The sequence below is a fragment of the Boleophthalmus pectinirostris genome, unplaced genomic scaffold, assembly GCF_026225935.1.
Source record: "Boleophthalmus pectinirostris isolate CB_2022bp ecotype Guang Dong unplaced genomic scaffold, ASM2622593v1 HiC_scaffold_8, whole genome shotgun sequence".
Classification (NCBI taxonomy): Eukaryota; Metazoa; Chordata; class Actinopteri; order Gobiiformes; family Gobiidae; genus Boleophthalmus; species Boleophthalmus pectinirostris.
In genome coordinates, this window is record NW_026571515.1 from 21,625,859 (window position 1) to 21,649,015 (window position 23,157).

At 40.5% G+C, this 23,157-nt stretch overlaps 2 protein-coding genes across 4 annotated transcripts in view; both read left to right on the top strand.

Annotated features, from left to right (window-relative positions):
• brpf1 (bromodomain and PHD finger containing, 1) overlaps positions 1-14,195 on the top strand; it is a 20,441-nt gene extending 6,246 nt beyond the window's left edge. The window contains exons 10-16 of one of the 2 annotated variants that reach the window (XM_020922379.2): positions 1-201; positions 471-722; positions 829-976; positions 1,068-1,201; positions 1,360-1,472; positions 1,544-1,698; positions 13,080-14,195. The exon at positions 1-201 is cut by the window's left edge and continues 102 nt beyond it. In XM_020922379.2, the coding sequence (XP_020778038.2) occupies positions 1-201; positions 471-722; positions 829-976; positions 1,068-1,201; positions 1,360-1,472; positions 1,544-1,698; positions 13,080-13,263 (1,187 nt within the window). In that variant the 3' untranslated portion in view covers positions 13,264-14,195. Of the gene's footprint in view, positions 202-470; positions 723-828; positions 977-1,067; positions 1,202-1,356; positions 1,473-1,543; positions 1,699-13,079 lie in introns of both variants that reach the window. The other variant, XM_020922378.2, reaches the window with a different exon arrangement.
• Positions 14,196-15,599: 1,404 nt separating this feature from the next.
• LOC110158068 (interleukin-17 receptor E) lies at positions 15,600-22,999 on the top strand. Of its 2 annotated transcripts, XM_020922495.2 has the most exons (13): positions 15,600-15,967; positions 16,137-16,152; positions 17,312-17,448; positions 17,540-17,608; positions 17,699-17,765; positions 18,593-18,774; positions 18,859-18,906; positions 19,088-19,133; positions 19,222-19,373; positions 19,453-19,515; positions 19,663-19,714; positions 19,820-19,927; positions 20,751-22,999. In XM_020922495.2, the coding sequence occupies exons 1-13, from the start codon at positions 15,896-15,898 to the stop codon at positions 21,485-21,487; spliced, it is 1,749 nt and encodes a 582-aa protein (XP_020778154.2). In that variant the 5' UTR covers positions 15,600-15,895; the 3' UTR covers positions 21,488-22,999. The 2 variants fall into 2 exon arrangements, 1 of the variants encoding a protein (XP_020778154.2); XR_008633733.1 differs by lacking the exon at positions 19,663-19,714 and having other exon boundaries at positions 15,601-15,967; positions 20,751-20,890.
• Positions 23,000-23,157: the final 158 nt, after the last annotated feature.

Here is a 23,157-nt window from a genome sequence, read left to right on the forward strand (position 1 = left end):
GCCAATCCCGGCGTGCCAAAGCACTGAGAAAAGAAATCAGTGTCATAAAGAGGAAGCTGGCCCAGAGGGAAGGGGGCTCACTTTTGGGAGGTCGAGACTCTTTAGGAGGAGGTGAACGAGGCTCTCTTACCCATCATGCATCTGGAGGAGGACACCATGATGAAGGCGGGGAGAGCAGTAGTCAGGAGATTGGAGGAAAAGGTCTGTATTCAAACTCCAAAATAAACAATAACGAGGAAGCCATTACTGATATTGTAAAAGATAAAGATGTACTATTACAAGGAATTTAATGTAAAATTGTTAAAATAAAAAGTAAATATGGATTATAGAAGAGGTAGTGAATCTCTTCAAAGACTAGATTGTTGTGTTAAAGAAATAAAGATACAATTTATATTACCATCTCAACGTAATCTAATGTTGGTATGTATTGGTTTATCACCAAGAATATTTGCTTCATTCATGTATTTTAGCTCCAGAGGTGGGTCGGCGGACATCTGTTCTCTTCTCCAAGAAAAACCCAAGAATGGCTGGGCCTCCTAAAAGACCAGGGCGACCTCCAAAGAACCGTGATGCAGGCTACGCTGGGACAGGTGTGAGCCCAAGTTCAATCGGACCTCCTCAACTGCCTCTGCTTTCACCATCCAGACCCAGGAAGAGACCGCGCAGCCCCCACAGCAGCTCCAGCTCAGACAGCGACAGCGACAATGATGACCTACTTCCTGGTAATAATGTTTATTTATTTGATCAAGCTGGATATGACTGTTGTGAGTTTAAACAGGACATCTTTTGACACACATAATAATTATCTCACATTTATTCTTTACCCAGGATTGCCCAGTAATGGTTTTGATGGTGGAAACCAGCCAGTGACTGAGAGCTTCAGAGTGTATAGAAACGAGCGCTGCCTCCCACGGTCCAGCTCTGACTCTGAGTCCACCACCAGCAGCAGCAGCAGCGCTGCCTCTGACAGAACGAGGTCTGCCCCAGATATATTTAAGTGATGTTTCGTCTTCACAAACACCCATATTATACTGACTGTCTTTGTTTTGTTTGTTTTTTTGTTACAGTACAACCCCTTCTAAGCAGGGAAGAGGAAAGGCATCCTTCCCCCGCTCTGCCTTTCAAGAGGACAGCAGTGAGGAAACATCAGGCACTGAAAACGATTCCTATTCTGTTGGAGGATCACGCAGCGTTACTCATTGTATGCACCATCTGTAATAACTTAAAATAGAGTAACTGAAGAAAATTGCATGTAAACTGTTTATTAATGTGTACTAATTTACACCTTTAAATGTTTTCACACGTATGTGGAAAAAAAACAGTTCACTGTACAAACCAGTTTTTGCCTTCTTTCAGTAGTACGAGGTCGGGCAAGGTCTTCCTGCTGGATGACTTCTGATGATTATTCTTCACTAGAAGCTTTGGACCTAGTGTGGGCCAAGTGCAGAGGCTATCCGTCTTACCCAGCCCTGGTACAATGCCTAAAACTAATGAATAAACCTGATGTTTATTTTGTCTCTAAACCATTAATGCATTTTTACAGATAATTGACCCAAAGATGCCACGGGAGGGTGTTTTCCATCGAGGTGTCCCAATCCCTGTACCTCCATTGGATGTGCTCAAATTGGGAGAACAGATGACCCAGGAGGCCCGGGAGCACCTGTTCCTGGTCCTGTTCTTTGACAACAAAAGAACCTGGTATGTGAGTTTAAAGTAAAAGACAGGATATGTAGAATGCACTCCTACTGGTTTGGAAAAGAAGCTATGATCACAAATTAATCTGGGTTGCTAGTGCTTTAAACAGAATAAGGGTTTGCTCATTCTCCATTTATATGCACAGAACATGTCTTATTTGAAACCTCAGAAGCCTCAATGATAGTCTGGTGCCCTCTGCAAAACTGAGGGTTTCCTATCAATGAATCCCAGAAAAGACGATTCACCATAACAACGGTAAACCAGAGAAGGCTTCCATTTACAGGGACAGGAAGTCATGTGACAGTCAGGATTAATATAAAAGAAATGTAGAGTAGCACATTGTGTACATAATTTTGCAGAGCTCTCCTCCTGGAGCAGGCTCTGGTTAAACTCAGGGTTAGAGGAATAAAATCATGGTTTAGGTCATGGTTACCGTATTTTCTGGACGAAAATCCGCTACTTTTTCCCTAGATTTTGAACCATGAGGCTTAAAGGTTGTATGGAGGATTTTTGTTTTTGTTTTTTTTGTTTCAAGTTGTCAATGATAGCATTATAGAGGTGCAGTAGCCTTGTAATTATGATGACAAAAAAAAAAGAGAATAAAAATTCATCAACTCTGGACGTGGTGGGGCCAGCTAAACATTTGCCAATAGATAACGACACTGCCTCGTTATCTGTTAGCTGACAGGCTGTCAATCAATCTCCCTACGTTTCTAGCGTAACTGACTTGCCTGCGCGCCGCCGGTACGTGGTTTACGTACGCCTGTCACGCAGTCCACAGACGCAAGACGCACAGACGCTGTTTACTCCACCAACGCAACAGTTCTTAGCGGCTTTTTTTTACCTATATCTTCCTCGCAGTTAGCACAAAGTTTGTTGCAATGGCAGACAAGAATCCAGGAGCAGTTAGCCGCAAAAGAAAGTCCGTTTTTGAGGTCGCTGAAAGAAGAAGACAAGGGGAAAAGCAGCGAAGCCAAACTAAGGTGATTCTTGAAGATTCATTCCAGCGATGGCGCGACTGAAGCAGACGCAGGGTCTAAAGACTGACGCATTGGTCGCCAAATTACTCCTGGACAGGTCACTTCTGCTTATTATGAAAACTTACTTTATTTCCAAGAGCTAGTCAAACGTTTTTCAGGACACGAAAGCGATATCCTATGTCTGAAAACGTAATTTTCAAGGCAAAGAAAGAGTCCGCTTGCTGCTGCGTGTTGTAGCTAGTTCATTCGCACTGAATCTCCGCGCACCCTTCTCTGCACCCCTTTCCTGCTCCTGTCCCCGCTGCCCGTTCCGCTCTTCCCCCTGCTCCTCACTTCTCCGGGCACGGAATCTCCGTGCACCGCTCCCCTCTCCTCTCTCCTCTCCTCTCTCCCTGCTCCGCTCTTCTCCCTGCTCCTCACTTCTCGTCCGCGAACGAAATGTCCGCACACCCGCTCCCCCCATTCCTCACTTCTCCGCCTTGTCTAACCAACACTGTAGTTACTTGTTTACAAGTCATGTGCAGCGCACCGGCTGTAAACAAACCTGTTTCTGGCGTAAAGAGGAGGTGGGAGAAGGCGTTTCTACGTAGGGAGCTGTAGGGGAGGGGGGGTGGTTTCACGCATGCGCAACATTTGAAAAAGGACAAACAGTCGCTGGATTTCTCGTTCCTTGGAAAATCCTCTATACAACCTTTAAATAAAGGTGCGGCTATTCTGTGGATTTTTCTTCCACCGCTAGGGGCGCTCTAACTGGAATTAGAATAAAAAATAAAATAGACGAAAAATCAATGCAAAGAAGAATACGGTACTTTTTCTTCAGCAGATAGAACACGCACGAGAAATTACCAACTGGTAATTATTTTAAAATCCTCGCCCCTTCATCATGGAAATGGCACGAAGAAGTTCGTATGATGCACGTTTTAAGCTGAAGGCCATCGATCTTGCTATCCAGGAAGGAAACCGCGCTGCTGCACGCAAGCTTAGCATCAATGAATCTATGGTGAGACGATGGAGGCGTCAGCGTGAAGAGCTCATACAATGCCAAAAGTCAAAAAAGGCTTTCAGAGGACATAAAAGCAGGTGGCCTGAACTTGAAAATGTCCTGGAGGACTGGGTGAACACACAGAGAGCAGGTGGCCAAGGTGTATCCACTGTACAGATCCGACTGAAAGCCAAAACAATTGCCCGCGAAATGAATTTTGAAGATTTTAAAGCTGGGCCGTCATGGTGTGTTTCCGATTTATGAGACGTAAAAACCTGTCCATTAGGGCACGGACCACTCTCTGTCAGCAACTCCCCGCTGACTATCAGGAAAAAGTTGAAAATTTCCACAAATTCGTTGAAACAAAGATACAAGAAAACTCCATCAGACCAGACGACATCATAAATATGGATGAAGTACCTTTGACGTTTGATCTGCCTCTAACCAGGACTGTTAACAAGACAGGTGCATCATCCGTGTTGTTGAAAACAACAGGCCACGAGAGAACGCACTTCACCTGCGTTCTGGCATGCACGGCATCCGGACAAAAACTTCCTCCAATGGTGATTTTTAAGCGGATAACTATGCCGAAAGAACAACTTCCGAAAGGCATTGTGGTCAAAGTTAATACCAAAGGGTGGATGATGGAAGGCCTAATGAAGGAATGGTTAACGGAGTGCTACGGCAAGCGCTCGGGAGGATTTTTTCACCAGAAAAAAGCACTGCTTGTTTTGGATAGCATGAGGGCCCACATCACAGATTCTGTGAAAGCAGCGATCAAGAAAACAAACTCCATTCCAGCTGTGATTCCTGGAGGTACAACAAAGTATTTGCAGCCACTTGACATCAGTGTGAATCAGGGCATTTAAAGCCGCTCTCCGGGTTGAGTGGGAGACTTGGATGACAAGTGGTGAAAAGTCATTCACAAAAACTGGCCGCATGCGAAAAGCATCCTTTTCTGATGTCTGTCAGTGGATCCTAACAGCGTGGAGTGCTGTGAAAGAATCCACCATCACCAAGGGGTTCCGAAAGGCTGGACTTCTATGCGAAAAGAATGGCGTCCCTTCAGAGCCAACTTCACCGGAGGATGACAGTGGCACGGAGAGCGAAACTGATGGAGACAGATGTGACGAAGCGCTTCTGAGGTTGTTCAACTCCGAAACTGAAGAAGAGGACTTCATGGGTTTCAGCGAAGATGATTAAAGTGACTTGTGGTTTCAAACACAAGAGAAATTAAGGTAAATAAATACCGGTTATTTTCTCTTGGTTCTGTTCCGTTTTAATTAGCAAAGTTGTTGCCGTGTTAAAAGGCACTGTTTAAAGAATCTGTTCAGGTACATACATGTACATTTACAGTACAAAATCGTTCTGAACATGCAGTAAATATCAAATTTTTCAACATAGATATCTGCGGCTTATAGCCTGGTGCGGCTTGTATATCGTTATTTTTAAAAACAGAGCGGATGCGGCTTTTATACAGGTGCGCTCTTTCGTCCAGAAAATACGGTACTCTCTTTGTGAAACTGAAAACACTGAATCTGTTTCAGGGTCAACAAAAGGCCAAAGGCCCTGTTTCACAAAGGAAGCTCACTTAACTCTAGGATAATCTCCCTTGAGACAGACAACTCAGAGTTTTCTGTCTCACTAAACAGGTTTGGAGCAGAGGGACAGGTCATGTGATAGTGGACAACTCATGCTTAATATAAAGAAATAGGAGGAGCACATTGTTTAATAAGTTCATCCTATTTTAGTATGATTAAAATCATTTTGCTACAGCCTACTTAGATAAAAACATTGAACTATATAAAAAAATGTAATTTCAGATTTAATTTTTTTTGTTATTACAATTTCTTCTAATCTAAGATGTTGAGTGTTATGTAGCTCATTGAGTTTTTAAATGCATCCTGTATAAATCAAATTGAATTGAAATATGGTTTATATATTTTATATTCAAATCCTCAAAGTATCAATTATTTATATATATATATATATATATATATATACACACACACACACACACATACATACATACATACATACATACATACATACATACATACATACATACATATACACATATATATACATATACATACATACATATATACATACATACATACATACATACATACATACATACATACATACATACATACATACATACATACATTCATTTTCTTCCATTTATCCGGGGCCGGGTCGCAGGGGCAGCAGTCTAAGCAGGGACTCCCAGACTTCCTTCACTCCAGACACGTCCTCCAGCTCCTCCGGGGGTTCCTGAGGCGTTCCCAGGCCAGCCGAGAGACATAGTCCCTCCAGCTTGTCCTGGGTCTTCCCCAGGGCCTCCTCCCGGTGGGACATGCCCGGAACAACTCCCAAGGGAGGCGTCCAGGAGGCATCCGGAACAGATGCCCGAGCCACCTCAGCTGGCTTCTCTCGATGTGGAGGAGCAGCAGCTCTACTCCGAGCTCCTCCCATGTGACTGAGCTCCTCACCCTATCTCTAAGGGAGCGCCCAGCCACCCTGCAAAGGAAACTCATTTCGAGCTCTTGTATCCACGATCTTGTCCTTTCGGTCATTACCCAGAGCTCATGACCATAGGTGAGAGTAGGAACGAAGACTGACCGGTAAATCGAGAGCTTCGCCTTTCGGCTCAGCTCCCTTTTCACATACAGAGACTGCATCACTGCAGACGCTGCACCGATCCGCCTGTCAATCTCACGTTCCGTCCTTCCCTCACTCGTGAACAAGACCCCGAGATACTTGATCTCCTCCACAAAGCACATGTGGACTGGTTCGGCAAATTCCCATGAACCCTCGAGCACCCTATGGAGAGTGTAGAGCTGGTCCAGTGCTCCACGGCCAGGACGAAAACCACATTGCTCCTCCTGGATCTGAGGTTCGACTATCGGCCGGATTCTCCTCCCCCTGGCATAGACCTTACCAGGAAGGCTGAGGAGTGTGATTCCCCTGTAGTTGGAACACACCCTCCGGTCCCCCTTCTTATACAGAGGGACCACCACCCCGGTTTGCCAGTCCAGAGGCACTGTCCCCAGAGACTTAAGATACTCAGGACGGATCTCGTCCACACCCGGAGCCTTGCCACCAAGGAGCTTGCCAACCACCTCAGTGACTTCAGCCAGTGTGATGGACGAGTCCGAGTCCGCCTCCGAGTCCCCAGCCTCAGCTTCCTCCCTGGAAGACGTGACGGTGGGATTGAGGAGATCCTCAAAGTATTCCTTCCACCACCGGACAACGTCCCCAGTTGAGGGCAACAGCTCTCCCCCCGCACTGTAAACAGTGTTGGTAAAGGACTGCTTCCCCCTCCTGAGGCACCAGACAGTTTGCCAGAATCTCTTTGAGGCCGTCCTATAGTCCTCCTCCATGGCCTCCCCGAACTCCTCCCAGCTCCGAGTTTTTGCCTTCGCAAACTGCACGAGGCTGCAGCACGCTTGGCCCGCCGGTACCCATCAGCTGCCTCAGGAGTCCCACGAGCCAGTAAGGCCCGATAGGACTCCTTCTTCAGCTTGACGGCATCCCTTACTTCCAGTGTCCACCACCGGGTTCGGGGATTGCCGCCGCGACAGGCACCACAGACCTTACGCCCACAGCTACGAGCGGCCGCATGGACAATAGAGGCCGAGAATGAAGCCCACTCTGACTCCATATCTCCAGCCTCCCCCAGAATCCAGGAGAAGTCCTCCCGGAGGTGCGTGTTGAAAGCCCCTCTGACAGAGGGCTCCGCCAGACGTTATCAGTTGACAGCTCAGCCCCTCTCTTCACCTGAGTGTCCAAGACACGCGGCCGGAGTTCAGATGACACAACTACAAAGTCGATCATCGACCTCCGGCCTAGGGTGTCCTGGTGCCACATGCACTTATGGACACCCTTGTGCTCGAACTTGGTGTTCGTTATGGACAAACCGTGACTAGCACAAAAGTCCAATAACAAAACACCGCTCAGGTTCAGATCAGTAAGGCCGTTCCTCCCAATCACCCCTCCCCAAGTGTCACTGTCATTGCTCACGTGGGCGTTGAAGTCATCCAGTAGAACAACGGAGTCCCCGGTCGGTGCACTGTCTAGTACCCCTCCCAGGGACTCCAAGAAGGCCGGGTACTCTGCACTGCTGTTCGGCCCCTAGGCCGACACCACAGTGAGAGACCTGTCCCCGACCCAAAGGCGCAGGGACGCGACCCTCTCGTTCACCGGGGTGAACTCCAACACAAGGCGGCTGAGCTGTGGGGCAATGAGCTGGCCCACACCAGCTCGCCGCGGCTCCCCACGGCCAACGCCAGAGAAATGGAGAGTCCAGCCCCTCTCAAGGAGTTGGGTTCCAGAGCGCAAACTGTGCGTGGAGGTGAGGCCGACTATATCTAGTCGGTAACGCTCAACCTCCCGCACAAGCTCAGGCTCCTTCCCCATGTCCCCAGAGCTAGTCTCCATGTCCGGAGATCCGGTCGCACACACACACACGCATACACACACACACACACGCATACACACACACATACACGCATACACACACACATACATACATGTGTGTATGTGTGTGTGTGTGTGTATATATATATGTGTGTATATACATATATATATATATATATATATATAGAGCCCGACCGATATGGATTTTGTTGTGACCGATATGAAACCGATATAATGGTAGTTGGAGCTGCCGATAGCCGATATAATCGCCGATATATTTAGTGATGTAAAAATTCACTGTAAATCTTGAATTGATTAAAGAACTTAGGTTTGGCTCTAGTGGCTTCTAAATTGGGTTTATTTAGGCAACATTTATTGTTATTTTGACTCTTTACATCATATTTACATACAGTAGATTGGCCTAATGGAATTTTTGCATCACATTCTAGCTACTGTTACTGTCACTGCTAGTGATGGGTATTCCAGTTTTTGTTTTTTTGTTTTTTTGGAGAACCGGCTCGGCTCACTAAAGCAACTGGCTCTTTCGGCTCCCAAGCGACTCTTGAGATGGTTTTGTTGCAAGCAGGACTAAACCAGAACTGAACCAGGACTGAGTGTCGGGACTCGGTTTCTATCTCGCCCCTTCACTCAAGCCCAAGTTTAGTCCTGATTTATTCATTTTATGCTGAACTGCAGCCAAATATGCACTTTTTTTTTTTTTTTTTTCCTATGCACACGCAGATTTCTGAAAGTTTCGTTTTCAGCCGCTGCTGCTGTCAAACTACGGGTCTACATGCGGCATGAAGAGAAAAAGTGAGAAAAAGAGAAAACACGGCTCCCAATAAGAAACATGCTTCCGTTGTTCGCTTCAAAGAGCCGGCTCTAAGAGCCGCTCTATCGCGACCGACCCATAACTCCTAGCTAGTAAACTATCGCTATTAACCTTTAGCCGTAAAAACGTGCGCACGGCGGTAATTAATTCTATGCATAAATGTCTATTCACAGCTCATTTACATATCAATGCTGGTCCAGTAACAAATATACGGCCAATGTAGTCACTTTACAATAGACCAATAGAAAACAGCCTGTTTATGTGTGGGAGCTACAGCAGCTAACCGCTAACAAAACCTAAACTAGCTTCAAAGTCGATGTATTTCCAACACTCACCGCTCACACACGCTCCTCCTCACATCACAAGTCTGCACTAATAAATGTCCTTTTAATCCAGACTCAAACCGATTGTCCGAAAAAGAATATAATCTCAGTGTTGCACATCGCTGCGGGTGTAAACAAACACACGCGAGTGAAGTGACGTCACTCTGGTAAACAGACATTACTAGCCCACATATGTAGAAATTGGCAAATATTATCGAGCCCCATATCAGCAAGCATATCGGCCGATAGCCGATATGTCTCCAGGTACCCATATTGGCCGATAATATCGGTCGGGCTCTAATATATATATATATATATATATATATATATATATATATATATATATATATATATAATATATATATATATATATATACACACACACACACACACATTAGGGGTGTCAAATTATCGCGTTAATTGCGATTAATTAATTACAGTCATATTTAGCGCGTTATGTTTTTTAATCGCGTTAATCTCATTTTTTATCTCTAACTTTACTGTTTCTGAATGCGAGTTGCTTTATTATAAAATCTGTTTAAAAAAAAAAAAAACACATTTATTTATTTTTTTATTTCGGTAATTCCACTCATTGCCGGAAACCTACACAGATTACTCGCAGTAAAAGTGATGTAAATGTCATGTTAACGTTGGCAGCGTCAGTCACAGAATGGACGAGGTCAAAGAGCGAGTAGAACAGAGGCAGCGGCGCACAGGTAAAAACGCGTTCGTGTCTTGGAAATTCTTCTCCCGACGTGAGATATATAAAAAAAATTACAAATATAAAATCGCCTACAACTTAAATGTCAAACCGGAGCTACTGGCACTGATGAAAACAACCTGCGTAGGCTCATGAAATCTGCACTACTGTCCTATAGTGACCTGCCACATGAGGGGACGCGCACACAAACACACACACACAAACACACACCTTCATCATCGTCATCAACCTGAGGCGGGGCCACGTCTCCTTCCATAGTTACTGCGCGGACACCGCTGTCCTCCCGTGCGCCGCATGTGAACCGTGTTTTCTGGCGTACGCTGCATAAACCGCACTTCCTTCTGTGAGCCTCTAAACCAGAACTAACACCAAGACTAAAACCAGGACTAACCCAGTCTAGGACTAAACCAGAACTAAAACCAGAACTAAAACCAGGTCTAAACCAGGTCTAAACCAGGACTAAACCAGGACTAAACCAGGACTAAAACCAGGACTAAAACCAGAACTAAAACCAGAACTAAAACCAGAACTAAAACCAGAACTAAAACCAGAACTAAAACCAGGTCTAAACCAGGACTAAACCAGAACTAACACCAGGATTAAAACCAGGACTAAAGTAGGACTAAAGCAGGTCTAAACTAGGACTAAAACCAGTGATCTCATATATAAAGCATTTCTCTATCAATAATATTTTTAATATGGTTAAGAAAAGACTGGGCTTTTTATTGTCTTTAAGCAGACAAAACATTTTATGTTCAGATTTCCTTGTTTTTGCTACTTTACAACAAACAGTTGTTTATTCATGGAGACTTTGCCTCAACAGCCAATTTGAAGAGAACAAACAAGAATTTTCAGGATGCGGTTGCTACTTCTATGTAGTTTTAAAACGCATGACAATATCAAGTAATCCAAAGTATTCAGATTACATTACTCACTTTAAGTAATTTAATGGATTATGTTACAAACTACATTTTGGGATCTGTAATCTGTAAGGGAATACATTTTAAAAGTAACCTTCCCAACACTGCAGATTAGTAATAGTAATAATAATGATGATACTGTGGAATGTAAGTGACTGCATCTGTTAAAGTTTGTTAAACAATAAATGACTTTATAAAGTCACTTTGTTTTTGTTCTATATCAGTCTTTTGATCTGCCACAATAATGTAATAATGAATTTAGATGAAAATACCTCAAATTGAAGGCTTTTCTCAGCAATTTTTAGGTAAAAAGAGATTAATTAGATTAATTAATTACAGATTATAATTAATTAATCTCTAATTTTTTTTTAATCGCATGACAGCACTAATATATATATATATATATATATATATGTGTATATGTGTGTGTATATATATGTGTGTGTGTATATATGAGAGAGAGAGACAGAGATATTTAACTTCTTTTCTTGACATAATTCCATATATTCTGCTTCATATATTTGATATCTTCCATATGTATCTAAAATGTAGAAAGTAATAAAAAAAAATATTGAATTAGAGGGTGTGATTTGAGGATGTTTAAACAGCACCAGTCAAATATTTGCACACATCTTCTCATGCAATGTGTGCTTTTCTATTTATTTAGTAACAGTAGTTAAATAAGTACTAAATATTTTTGAGAAAGCAAAGGGTGTCTACACTGAGCATTTGAATATAAAGTAGAAATATTACTTGATATATTTAATGTCTTCGGTATGTATAGAAAATTTAGAAAGTAAAATAAAGGGAAAAAAGCATTGAATGAGAGGGCCTGTCCATATGTTGACTGGTAGCGCAGGCTAAAATCACATTTGCTCAGTTCATTGTTCATCTGTTCTTGTCATAGGAAATAGGAAAACATAATTTAGTTTTGTTGGTTAGTACTCAGCATTTTGTTTCTCTGTGTTTAACAAATGGTTGTTTAAGCACTCTTTCTCTGTGGCTGTTGACAGGAAGCTGAACAGGATTCAGGCCCTGTCATTTAGCGGAAAAAAAATCTAGGGCAAATGTGGTTTTACTGAGAGGTGACAAGGAAAACATTTAGTATGCAGTCTTATAGTGTATGTGCTGCTCTACCCCTGAAATATGATGACAACAGTGACCTCATTCTTACTCAAATAATACATGTAGGTTGTTCAAAACGGTTGTGAAATCATGTCTATGAGGACAGTGTTTGATCTCTTTAAGACTTCCGTCGTGTTGTGTACACGTTTCTTCAGTCGTAGTGTTGTGTTTCTTCAGTTCAAAAGTTGTTGTGTGTTTATGACTTGTTTTACTAAAGGTTTGCAAATCATTTTAGTGGGTTTATGCGTCTCTAGTAATAATCCACTGTTAATCTAGATTTAAAGGTCCTATATTATAAAACATATTATAATGTTGCTACCTCCTCAAAAACATACATGTGTGAATGAAACAAAACACAATTCCTGGTATGAGTAACCCTGTTCATTGTGTCTGTCTACATCACCATCTTGTCATGTCATGAAGTGATAGTTTTCAAGTTAACGGCTACCTTTTACCTTTTTTTTTAGTTATGTAGAGGTTGACAATTCCAGGTCTGAAATAATCCATATTATTCTCATGAAAATGTGTGGAGTTTAAGAAGACAGTGGAGCACTTCCTGTATTGCCACATGACCTCAAAAGGTGATTCTGTTTGAGAGATGAACTCGGCATAAATATGTAGGATTCATGAGTTAAAGATGTGTAGATGAAGGAAAACACAAGTACAAGTATTAGGGCTGTGCAAAAATATCAAATTATCAATATATCATATTGTTTAATGTGATGGTTCAGTATCGCTATCGGGGGCTGTTGTATCAATATATCGCCAAGTTTATTTCTTGGTATATTTTTTTGTTATGGATCTACAGTTTTGTTGCTTGATCAGAGGAAGGAAACTCATTTATGCAACACATTTGACATTTTCACTGTTTTGATGATTAAAATGTTTGTGTTTCATATGAACTTTTAGTATCACATCCATGATTTAGCGTTTATTTTTTATTGAACTGTATGGAATTGATTTGAAATATATGTCGTATCGAATCATATCAAATGAAATAAAATAATGTAATGTTGTACTTACCTTACTATGAAAAAAATGACTGTATCAAAGATGTTTTTTTCTTTGATATTCAACAGGCAGTGGCTCCCTCGCTCCAAACTTGTACCACTTGGAGTGGATCAAGACCTGGACAAAGAGAAGATGCTGGAGGGCCGAAAATCCAATATCCGCAAGTCTGTGCAAGTGGCGTACCATCGAGCTATGCAACATCGCAGCAAGGTGCAGGGCGACCCTAGCAGTGAGACCAGTGATAGTGACTGAACACACAGAGGAATCCGGTTATCATTATTATATAGTGGGTTAATTTAGTGTGTCAATAGGAAGATCCAGCCTGACATCACTAGACCAAAAGGATTATGGGAAGTTCTGTTCACTATAATGGCCCCAAAACTCATTTTATGATGCACACTAAACTATTTTAAATCAGGCATGTAAAATATTGTAATTAAGAGAAAAATAAGGTGTTAATGATAAAACAAGTCTGTTGAAAATCATGATTTCATTAATGTTCTGTTTAGATGGTAATATGAAACAAATACAGGGGTGGAGTGTACCAATGATTCTCAAACTAAGGTCAAAATTGGTGCAAATTCAGATATAAACCAGAATAAAACTATATGTTGGAAAGAGTAAATAAATAGAAACCAGCATAAAACTAGACTAAACTTTGCACGATCAGGATAAACAAAAAAGGTAATTGAAAATAAAATACAAAGCAGGTTAAATCTGTTCTGACCAGCAAAATTGAAATTAAATATATATTTGTCTATACTAAAACCTATAAAACTTCTGCTGGTTACACATTTGAGCAGTGAAATACTTTATATGAACATTAATATAACAAGGAATTGTTATTTATGAGCATTCAGCACTTCAAAATTTTAATCTTCACTGTCCAGTCATGTTGAGCACAAACAAAGACAACTGTAGCCAATACTATTCAAACCATTATTTATTAACTTACATTTTGTACCATGGTCCACAGGCTTCCACAGACTTAAATCACTCCAACTGCACAAACTTAGATGTGTAGTTCATTTGTGTTTATCATGTCTATTCTTTTTACTGATGTATTTATCAATGGTTGTTAATGAGAACTTACTGAAACGCTGGTCTCACTGTTGGCTGTAGAAATTTTTATATAAAAACTTAATAAAAAAAATAGACATTTAATAAAAAAGTTTTTAAACAGAGTTGTGTGGTGTTACTGTGGTTCCTATCTGTACCCTTCAAACTCATCGAGTAAATTTTTTCTCAATAGATTATTTTAATTGAAGATGGCACGGGCTGAGTGGCTAGCACTCATGCCTCACAGCAAGAAGGTTCTGGGTTCGATCCCCGGGTCGCCCGGGCCTTTCTCTGTGGAGTTTGCATGTTTCTCCCCATGTCTGGATGGGTTTCCTCCGGGTGCTCTGGTTTCCCCCGGGTGCTCTGGTTTCCCCCATCAACCCAAAAACATGCTACATAGGTCTCCAGAACAGTTGATAGTCAAGGTCAGTTAAATACAATCAATTCAATCATTATGTGTCCTTAGGCAAGACACCTCACCCACATTGCCTAGTATGAAAGTGTGTGTGTGTGCGTGAGTGATGGTGGTGGTCGGAGGGACCGATGGCGCTGATTGGCATGGCAGCCGCGCTTCTGTCAGTATGCCCCAGGGCAGCTGTGGCTACAATAGTAGCTTACCATCACCAGGGTATAGAGTGAATGAATAATGCTGAATGAATAATGCTGAATTGCGCTCTGTAAAGCATCTTTGGGGACAGAAAAATGTCTGTGAAAAGCGCTATATAAATAAAGACTTAATTACATTATGAACTAACACAACTAGCTCAAATCTCAAAAACAAAATGTATAACTATAACACCTAACACAAGTACCACCAAAATAAGTCTCATCATGAGAACCACTCACACAATACTGTGGGCATTTTGTGGTCCAGGTGTTGAATCTGTATAATGAAAGCTTTAGTATGATCATAAAAAAACCGGGTCTGTCACCACAACTACCCACCAGGGTAAATGGAAAAAAATATTCTACGTCTTAACCCACATGCTTTTGATTAGCTACTGCACTTTATATAGTCTAATCATCCAACAGGGGAATTTAGATATATAACATTTCAATTTTTTTGGTTGCATCTTTTGCAGGCCTAAATAAGTTATAACTTAGTTCAGGTTATCTGCAAGAATGGAAATTCTCACATGTATCATTCGTTCTAAACAATAAGAGATTGATTGTTTGAAAATGACTAGACAGGACAGGACAGGCCACGAGCTAAAACGCCAGCGTGAAATAAAACAACGTTACGTTAAATTCCACGTATCCTCAAAAGCCATAACGTTTCATTCATTCTCTCTCTCACCCTCTTTCTCTTTCCTTCTCTCTCTTTCTTTCTATCTATCTGTCTACCGTCTACCCCTCTCTCTCTCTCTCTTTTTCTTTCTTTTATTCTATCTATATATTTATCTATCTACCTACCTCTCTCTCTCTCTCTCTCTCTCTCTCTCTCTCTCTCTCTCTCTCTCTCTCTCTCTCTCTCTCTCTCTCTCTCTCTAAATCTGGGAGGCGGAGCTGGGAGCGGAGTTTTCTTTTTTTGTTGGTTTTTTGTTTTTTCTACAACTTACTCTCTTCTGCCATGGCTCTCCCATTTAGATCGTTTCTTACCATGCGAGACTGTTACTGTTTCTCGGGTCAGACCAAGTATCTGCTTCACTAAACTAAACTAAAACTTATCTAAACTAAACTAGTGGGAGAGACTTGGCGTAGATTTGCGTCAGCACAGGTGTATCTTTCCATTGTACAGCGCACAGAGGCGAACTATGGGTTTAGTGGAGGACGATCGCTAATTTTCTTTTTTGACTATCTTTTACCTTTGCTTGACGGCGACAAAATGCGTCTTGGCACCACGTTGGCATTTATTGTCGTGGTTTATCTACTTCTGGAAAGCCCTCGGTTAACACAGGTAAGCCCAGCAGGCAATTATGCAATAGACTAAAGATTTATAACCAGGAAGGACGCCAAGAACAACACATGGTGTCTGCTTTATTGCATCAATAAAATACTTAGCCTAACTTGAGCCGTTTAGGCCTACAATTAATTTTTAATAAAATTAATTTTCTTTTCTTTTGTAGCTTCACTGTCCAAAAGGTAAGTTTGTCATTCCAAATGGATCCATAGACTTGTTCTTTATATTATACTCTATATAATGTAGCCTATATTATATTCTTTATATTACACTATATTTTATTCTTCTTTATACAGTCTATGTTTTTTTTTTCAGATATATTATGCTAATACAATATTTTTTTTGTTTTATCTTAAAAATACCGCAGTAACTACCATGTGAGTAAAAGTAGGATGATTATTATTTTCCCGCTCGTGAATCCGTCCAGTGCGCAGATCCACGGACAAGACTGTCTGAGGTGTGTTCACTCCAACTGGGCAAACAAATGAACCAGAGCCGCGTTAAAGGGCCCAACGCTATTTTATCATCCATGTTATTTCGTCATCAAAAACATACCTGGAGTTGTGTTTTGTTTCATTCACACATGTTTAACACACACACACGCGCACACTCCTGGATGAGTTCTTTTCTCAAACAAAAAACACTCTTTTCCACCTTGTGATGTCATGTGGCAATACTGGAAATGTTTCACTATGTTTTTAAACTCCTTACACCTTCACTAAAATAATTTTAATTATTTCAGCCCTGAAATTGCCCATCTCTACTGAACTAAAGGTAAAAATAAGATGGCAACTTGAAAATTAACACTTCATGACATCACAAGGTGGAAGAGAGCATTTTGAGCTTTGGAGATGTAGATAGACTAATGATAAAGAATTACTCAAACATGTAAATGAAATAAAATATAACCCTGGGTATGTTTTTGATGAGGTAATAACATCATAGCATGGCTTAAAGGTCACAAGAATCTAAACTTTCAAGTTTAATTTTCCCCATATACGCACTTTACGTCTAAGGCAGCACTGTGGAGCACACACTTTTTGTTTGGACCTGGGCAGAGGAGGATTATGGCAAATTTTACAGACTCATTTGGATCTTTACACCTATGCACTCCACACTGGATAATCCACAGGCAGCCTAACACTGTCAGTCGCGATCTGAAAAGTTTGGGAACCCCTGTTTTACAACACTGTGCAACTAGAGTAAGGGTGCAAAACTCTTATTTTTTATGACTATGGCTCTGGGGATGTACCATACAGCTTATGGACATGCTGTTAAATGACTTTGGTGTCTTGTATCAGTGGTGATTCACATCATTATTATTATTATTCACATTTTTAGATCTTCCAGAGTTTAACTTTACTTTAAATGAATCTTCGAAATCTGTTACCATCTATGTGGAGCCGGGAAACCATGTTTATGTCAGAACATGTTACAAAAGACTAATTTCTTGCCAAGACGCTGCTCCTAAAGTATTTGTAAGCACTGCTTTTATATTATTGCATTTTCCACCACATACTATGCCACCTGAAAGTGTCGTTCTGTTTTTACCAACTTCGTTTCTTTTAGATTGATTCAACTGTGTCTCAATCAGCTGTTATTACTGTTCCTTACTGGTTATCTTGTCTTTGTGTTGAGGTACGGTGATTTCTATTTTTAATTTATTTTTTTATATATTGTCAAAAAATACACTGATTTTGCTGTTCTTTGTCTTGCTCACTTACACAGGTTTATAGCACCAACACTGACTGCCGGCGAAGTCTCAAGTGCCCTTCCACAGATTCAGCTGTGCCAGGTAATTCAAGTCATGTGTTTTTTAACACTAGGCTAGACAAGTTTTTAGCTATTGACCACCAGGGTAATGTGTTTAAAAACATTAATTTCACTGATATTGGTTTTGAATATCGTTACCAGTATTGAAAAAATGCTGGATTGTGTATCAGTTACACAGTCTTGGTTCAGTCAATATTCCGGTCGGGTCTTTCGTTGGATGTAATAAAGACAATTTACAAATTGACTGTGGCCTAAAATGTCTCATAAGGTTTGAGCTTTCCTCAAAAAAAGTGGTTCTGTAGTCATGTGAAGGGTAAACAACAGTTTTCTAACACAACTGGATCTCGGTTAATATCATTTATCAACTGATTCTAACAGTAATAGATTGAAATCCGTATCAGGACAGAAAACCTGGATTAGTGCATCCCCAGCTGAGATCATGTTTTTCCATTTTCCTCATTTCTAGGCTGATATGACTGAAGACTGTTCTTTGTGGGCAACACAGTGTCAGGCCATATGGCAAAATCTAATCAGGGTTTTCTTAGGTCACATTTTTGATTTGATTGTCATTTATTTTATGTGGGTTTCTTAACTGCTTGTGGACTGTGTGGCACCTCTCATGATAGACGCAATAGGAGGAGCGGGAAGGATTTGGTTTTGTCAGTTACATCATTCTGTGATCAAGACTAGCAGTATAGTGTACATTGTAAAGCTAATTACATTCACTGACCTATTTTTGGTTTCTTTTACTGCTTATCTATGAGTTAATGTTTGCTTTCTTTAAAGTCTTTTTAACATTTTCATCAGATGTAAATATTGTAGTGATCTAACTCTCATCACTGATTTCAGATGTTAATGATTTTTGGAGCACTATGAAGGTTAAACTGGAATCTGCAAACAGTTTAACAATGATATCTCGGTGTCGTTCCTCTAAGACAGAAATATCTACTGCCCTCTGTTGGAAACATGACGGCCACTGCACTGTTGTGTTTGACCTCTCTCTTGTGGAACAAGTACATGAACTAAAACGAGTAGGTTTTAGGATGTTGATGGACTTATAATGTTTGTCTAGAATAACTCATCTTTTTAACTGCATGAACTTTCTTTTTGCACAGGAGTATGATATTTCAGCAGTTGACAAGCACCCTCAAATGTGTGTGCAGGTGAGGAGAAATGATAATTTACTATAAAAAATAAATTAAATAAATTAAAATATATATATATATATATATATGTGTGTGTGTGTGTGTGTGTGTGTGTGTGTGTGTGTGTGTATGTATGTATGTATATATGTGTGCAATAAAACTATAAGTGGCTGATAATGGTGCATTATTTTATGTGCAGTGGTCATTACAGGGCAGCCAGAATATTTCATGCAGTTTTACATCTGGTAACTGAAACTATATGTTGTATTTCACTAGTCTATATTTTAATATCGAGTTCATCCATTTAAAACTGGTCTACAAATGTGTTTCTAGAAATGTCTTCTTGGATGGCTGATTTTGAGCTAAAGAAGCAGGGTCTATTTGTTTATATCAACTCCACTGTCGCTGCAAAATTCTCTGTTCAGCTGTGTAAACTGAGTCAGACTACATGTGAACCAACAGGACACAATCATTCACTAAATACGGTAAGGATTTCATAATATTTCACATTATACTACATTTATTTTAAAATATATGTAAAAAAAAAAATTATATTCTTAACAGGAACAAGGAATAGCAACTTTTCATCTATCAGTATTGTCAGCTGAGGAGAGGCCCTGTGTTCAGGTAATGTTAATTCATAGAGTTGACTAGCTGTTTTTGTTTTAATCTATACATAATTTTAACCTTAAAAAAATCTCTTTATTTTACAATATTTTAAGCAGTTATAAAAAAAAAATAGTATTATAATATTTGTCTTATTCACTTATTCAGGTATGGCAGTCAGAGCCAGCTCTTTATGGGAGAAGAATTATGTGCCCTAACTGTAGGTTTTAGGGATTTTTTTTTTTTTTTTTTTGGATGTTGTTTTTACAGTTATGTTTTAATTCTCACAGTATTGCAACCTTATCTGTATCAATGCTTGTTTCAGATTCACGGAGCAGATATGGTGTTTATGTGGTGACTGCAATAGTCTGTGTGCTCATAGTGATTGTGCTGAGCGTGTGCTTCCACAGTTTGACCAAAAAGGGTACTGCAGGCAAGTACATTTAACAGCTCTTATAAATTGATTCTCGCCAAACCATATTAAAATATTACGTCTGGCCAATCGGATTATTGAAAATATGCCACAAATGTTGATGCCCAGGGGCATTTATAAAGAAGCAAACTTTTTTTTTTAATAACACATAAGGTTTACATTAAAATGGGGTGGATTAAGCATTTGTTCATTCACTTAAGGGTCCTTGATTCAAATCTTTACACATACTGCTTTTGTGTCCCTTGGCAAGACATTGACTGGTTCTTTTTTGTGTCTGACATTCTTTAATGGGTTTACTGTGGTTAGGATCAGACAAAATCTTAAAAAAGATATGTTACATGAAAATACCCACATTGTGTAAAGGTCCTATATTAGGCAAAATTGACTCTTGTGAGCTTTTACCCATCTTTTAATGTTGTTACCTCATCAAAAACCTGTTTAAGTAATCCTTTATAATTAGTCTGTCTACATCTCCAAAGCTCAAAATACTCTGTTCATCTTGTGATGTCATTTTGTGGTAGTTTTCAAGTTAATAGTTCCTTTTAGCTCAGTAGAGATTGGAAATCCCAGGGCTGAAAATATAGAAATGATTCTAGTGACGGTGTATGGAATCATGGATTTCTTTCTCTTTTCTACAAGGTGGAAGAGGGTGTTTCTGTTTGAGAGAAAAACTCATCTTAAATATGCAGGATTTGTGTGTTAAATGTGTGATGGAAATAAAACTTAACTCCAAGTTTGTGATGAGGAAACAACATTGTAACAAAGATCAGAAAATAGCGTGATATGGGCCCCTTAACATTGTTTTATTTCCATTTTGTTTTAGGTTGGCTTCACGTCCCAAGACCCATACTTCTTGTATGTTCATCTGAAGACTCTGTCCATATATCAGCAGTGTGTGCGTTGGCCTCCATTTTACAAGGGGAGCTTGGTGCCACTGTACATCTAGCTCTGTGGGCCCAGAGCGTACCCTCAGAGTGCGGGATACGTGTGGCTGACGTTGGACCTCTGCCTTGGCTGTATGGTCAATGGGACACTGTTATCGAAGCACAAGGAATCATACTCATTATGTGGAGTCTGGAGGCTAAGAGAGCTTACAAAAACTGGTGGAGTGAAAAGGAAAGTGTTAAATGTTTACACCAAAAGGATTACATCTCTCAAAGACCTCACAACCTGGAAGATTTTCCAAAATATAAATTTAAAAGAATAGAAAAACATGCAACTCAGAGGCCTGATGTGTTCGAGCCCTGCACAGTAATTGCACCTGTATTTAAAGCTGCACTTACCTGCCTGATGGGGGCGCTGCAGGAAAATAAAGCTCAGAAAGTGGCATTTGTCTCTTTGCATGGGCAGAATAGCAGTAAGGACATACCAAAGGCCTTTAGAGGAATGCCACGTTTTTGCCTACCACATCAGTTCAGTGGACTCATACAGGAGCTTGGGGTGAAACCTAGACTGTCAGAAAACTCCAAGTTCCATTGTTGGACAAGGCTTCTATCCAAAGTGTTATGTTTTTGGTTGGCAAAACAGCTGGCAAAGAGATTAAAAGCAACTCTTCAGTAAGATAAAAAAAAAATATATATATATATATACAGTCCCTGACAAAAGTCTTGTCGCTTATCCATTTTGTAGAAACAAAAGCTTATAACCTGACTTTAAATTAATCGATTGGTTTGAGAAATGTCTCATATGAAAGCTAAAACCCTCCCAAATTATGCTCAATATACTAAAATAAATTTGCTTCACTGAAGAAAGATTGATCATTTAATGAACACAGAAAGGTCAGATTTTGGCAAGACAAAAGTCTTGTCGCCTTGTCATATGATGCACCCAATCCTAGATTACAGCCTCACCTGTGGTCAGTTACTGATCAATCAGTTAGTGGGTGTGTATAAAAAGAAGCCCAGCACACCAGACCTTCACATCAACTGCCACTTGACCTCTGACAACATGCCTAAGATCCACTCTGAGACCAAAGCATTAATTATCAAGAAGCTGAAGACCAGATCCACTGCTGAGGTGGCTGACACCTTCAATGTGTCTCAGCATCAAGTACAAAAAATAAGAAAAAGATCTGAAATGACTGGAGATGTTTTTGACAAGCCAAGGTCCGGCAGACCCCACAAGACAAATGCTCGGGAGGACCGTTTGTTGATTTGAAAATCCAAGGCCAGCCCCTTTTCCACTGCAGCAGAGCTCCACCAGGCCTGGTCACCTGAAGTCCCTGTGTCATCCAGAACAGTTTGTAGAATTCTGTCTTGAAATGGCCTCCATGGTCGAATCAGTGCACAGAAACCAGCACTAAACAAAAGGCAATTAAAAAACGTGTGGCATTTGCCAAGGCCCACAGCCTGATAAAAGGATGGACACTGGAAAAGTGGCAGAAGGTGGATTTCTCAGATGAATCCTTGGTTGAATTACATCACAGCCGCTGCAAATATTGTAGGAGACCTACTGGAGCCCGCATGGATCCAAGATTCACCCAGAAAACAGTTAAGTTTGGTGGCGGAAAAATCATGGTCTGGGGTTACATCCAGTATGGGGGTGTGCGAGACATTTGCAGGGTGGAAGGCAATATCAATATCCTAAAATATCAAGTATCAAGTATTAGCTACCGCTTACATTCCCAACCATAAAAGGGGTCAAATTTTGCAGCAGGACTTCTACTTCTATCTCTACATCAAAGTTTATCAAGGCGAAGAAGATCAAGGTGCTCCAGGACTGGCCAGCCCAGTCACCAGACATGAACATCATTGAGCATGTCTGGGGTAGAATGAAAGAGGAAGCATGAAAGGCAAAACCAAAGAATCTTTATGAACTCTGGGAGGCATGTAAGATGCTTTCTTTGCTATTCCTGATGACTTCATCAACAAATTGTATGAATCATTGTGGAACCGCATGGATGCAGTCCTTCAAGCTCATGGAAGTCATACAAGATATTAAGTATGGATCTCACAGCACCACTACTTAATTCACTGATGTTATGCAACATATTTTTGTATTTGAAGTAAATTATTTGTTAAATTTTCAGTAGGCGACAAAACTTTTGTCTTGCCAAAATCTGACCTTTCTGTGTTCATTAAATGATCAATCTTTCTTCAGTGAAGCAAATTTATTTTAGTATACTGAGCATAATTTGGGAGGGTTTTAGCTTTCATATGAGACATTTCTAAACCAATCGATTAATTTAAAGTCAGGTTATAAGCTTTTGTTTCTACAAAATGGATAAGCGA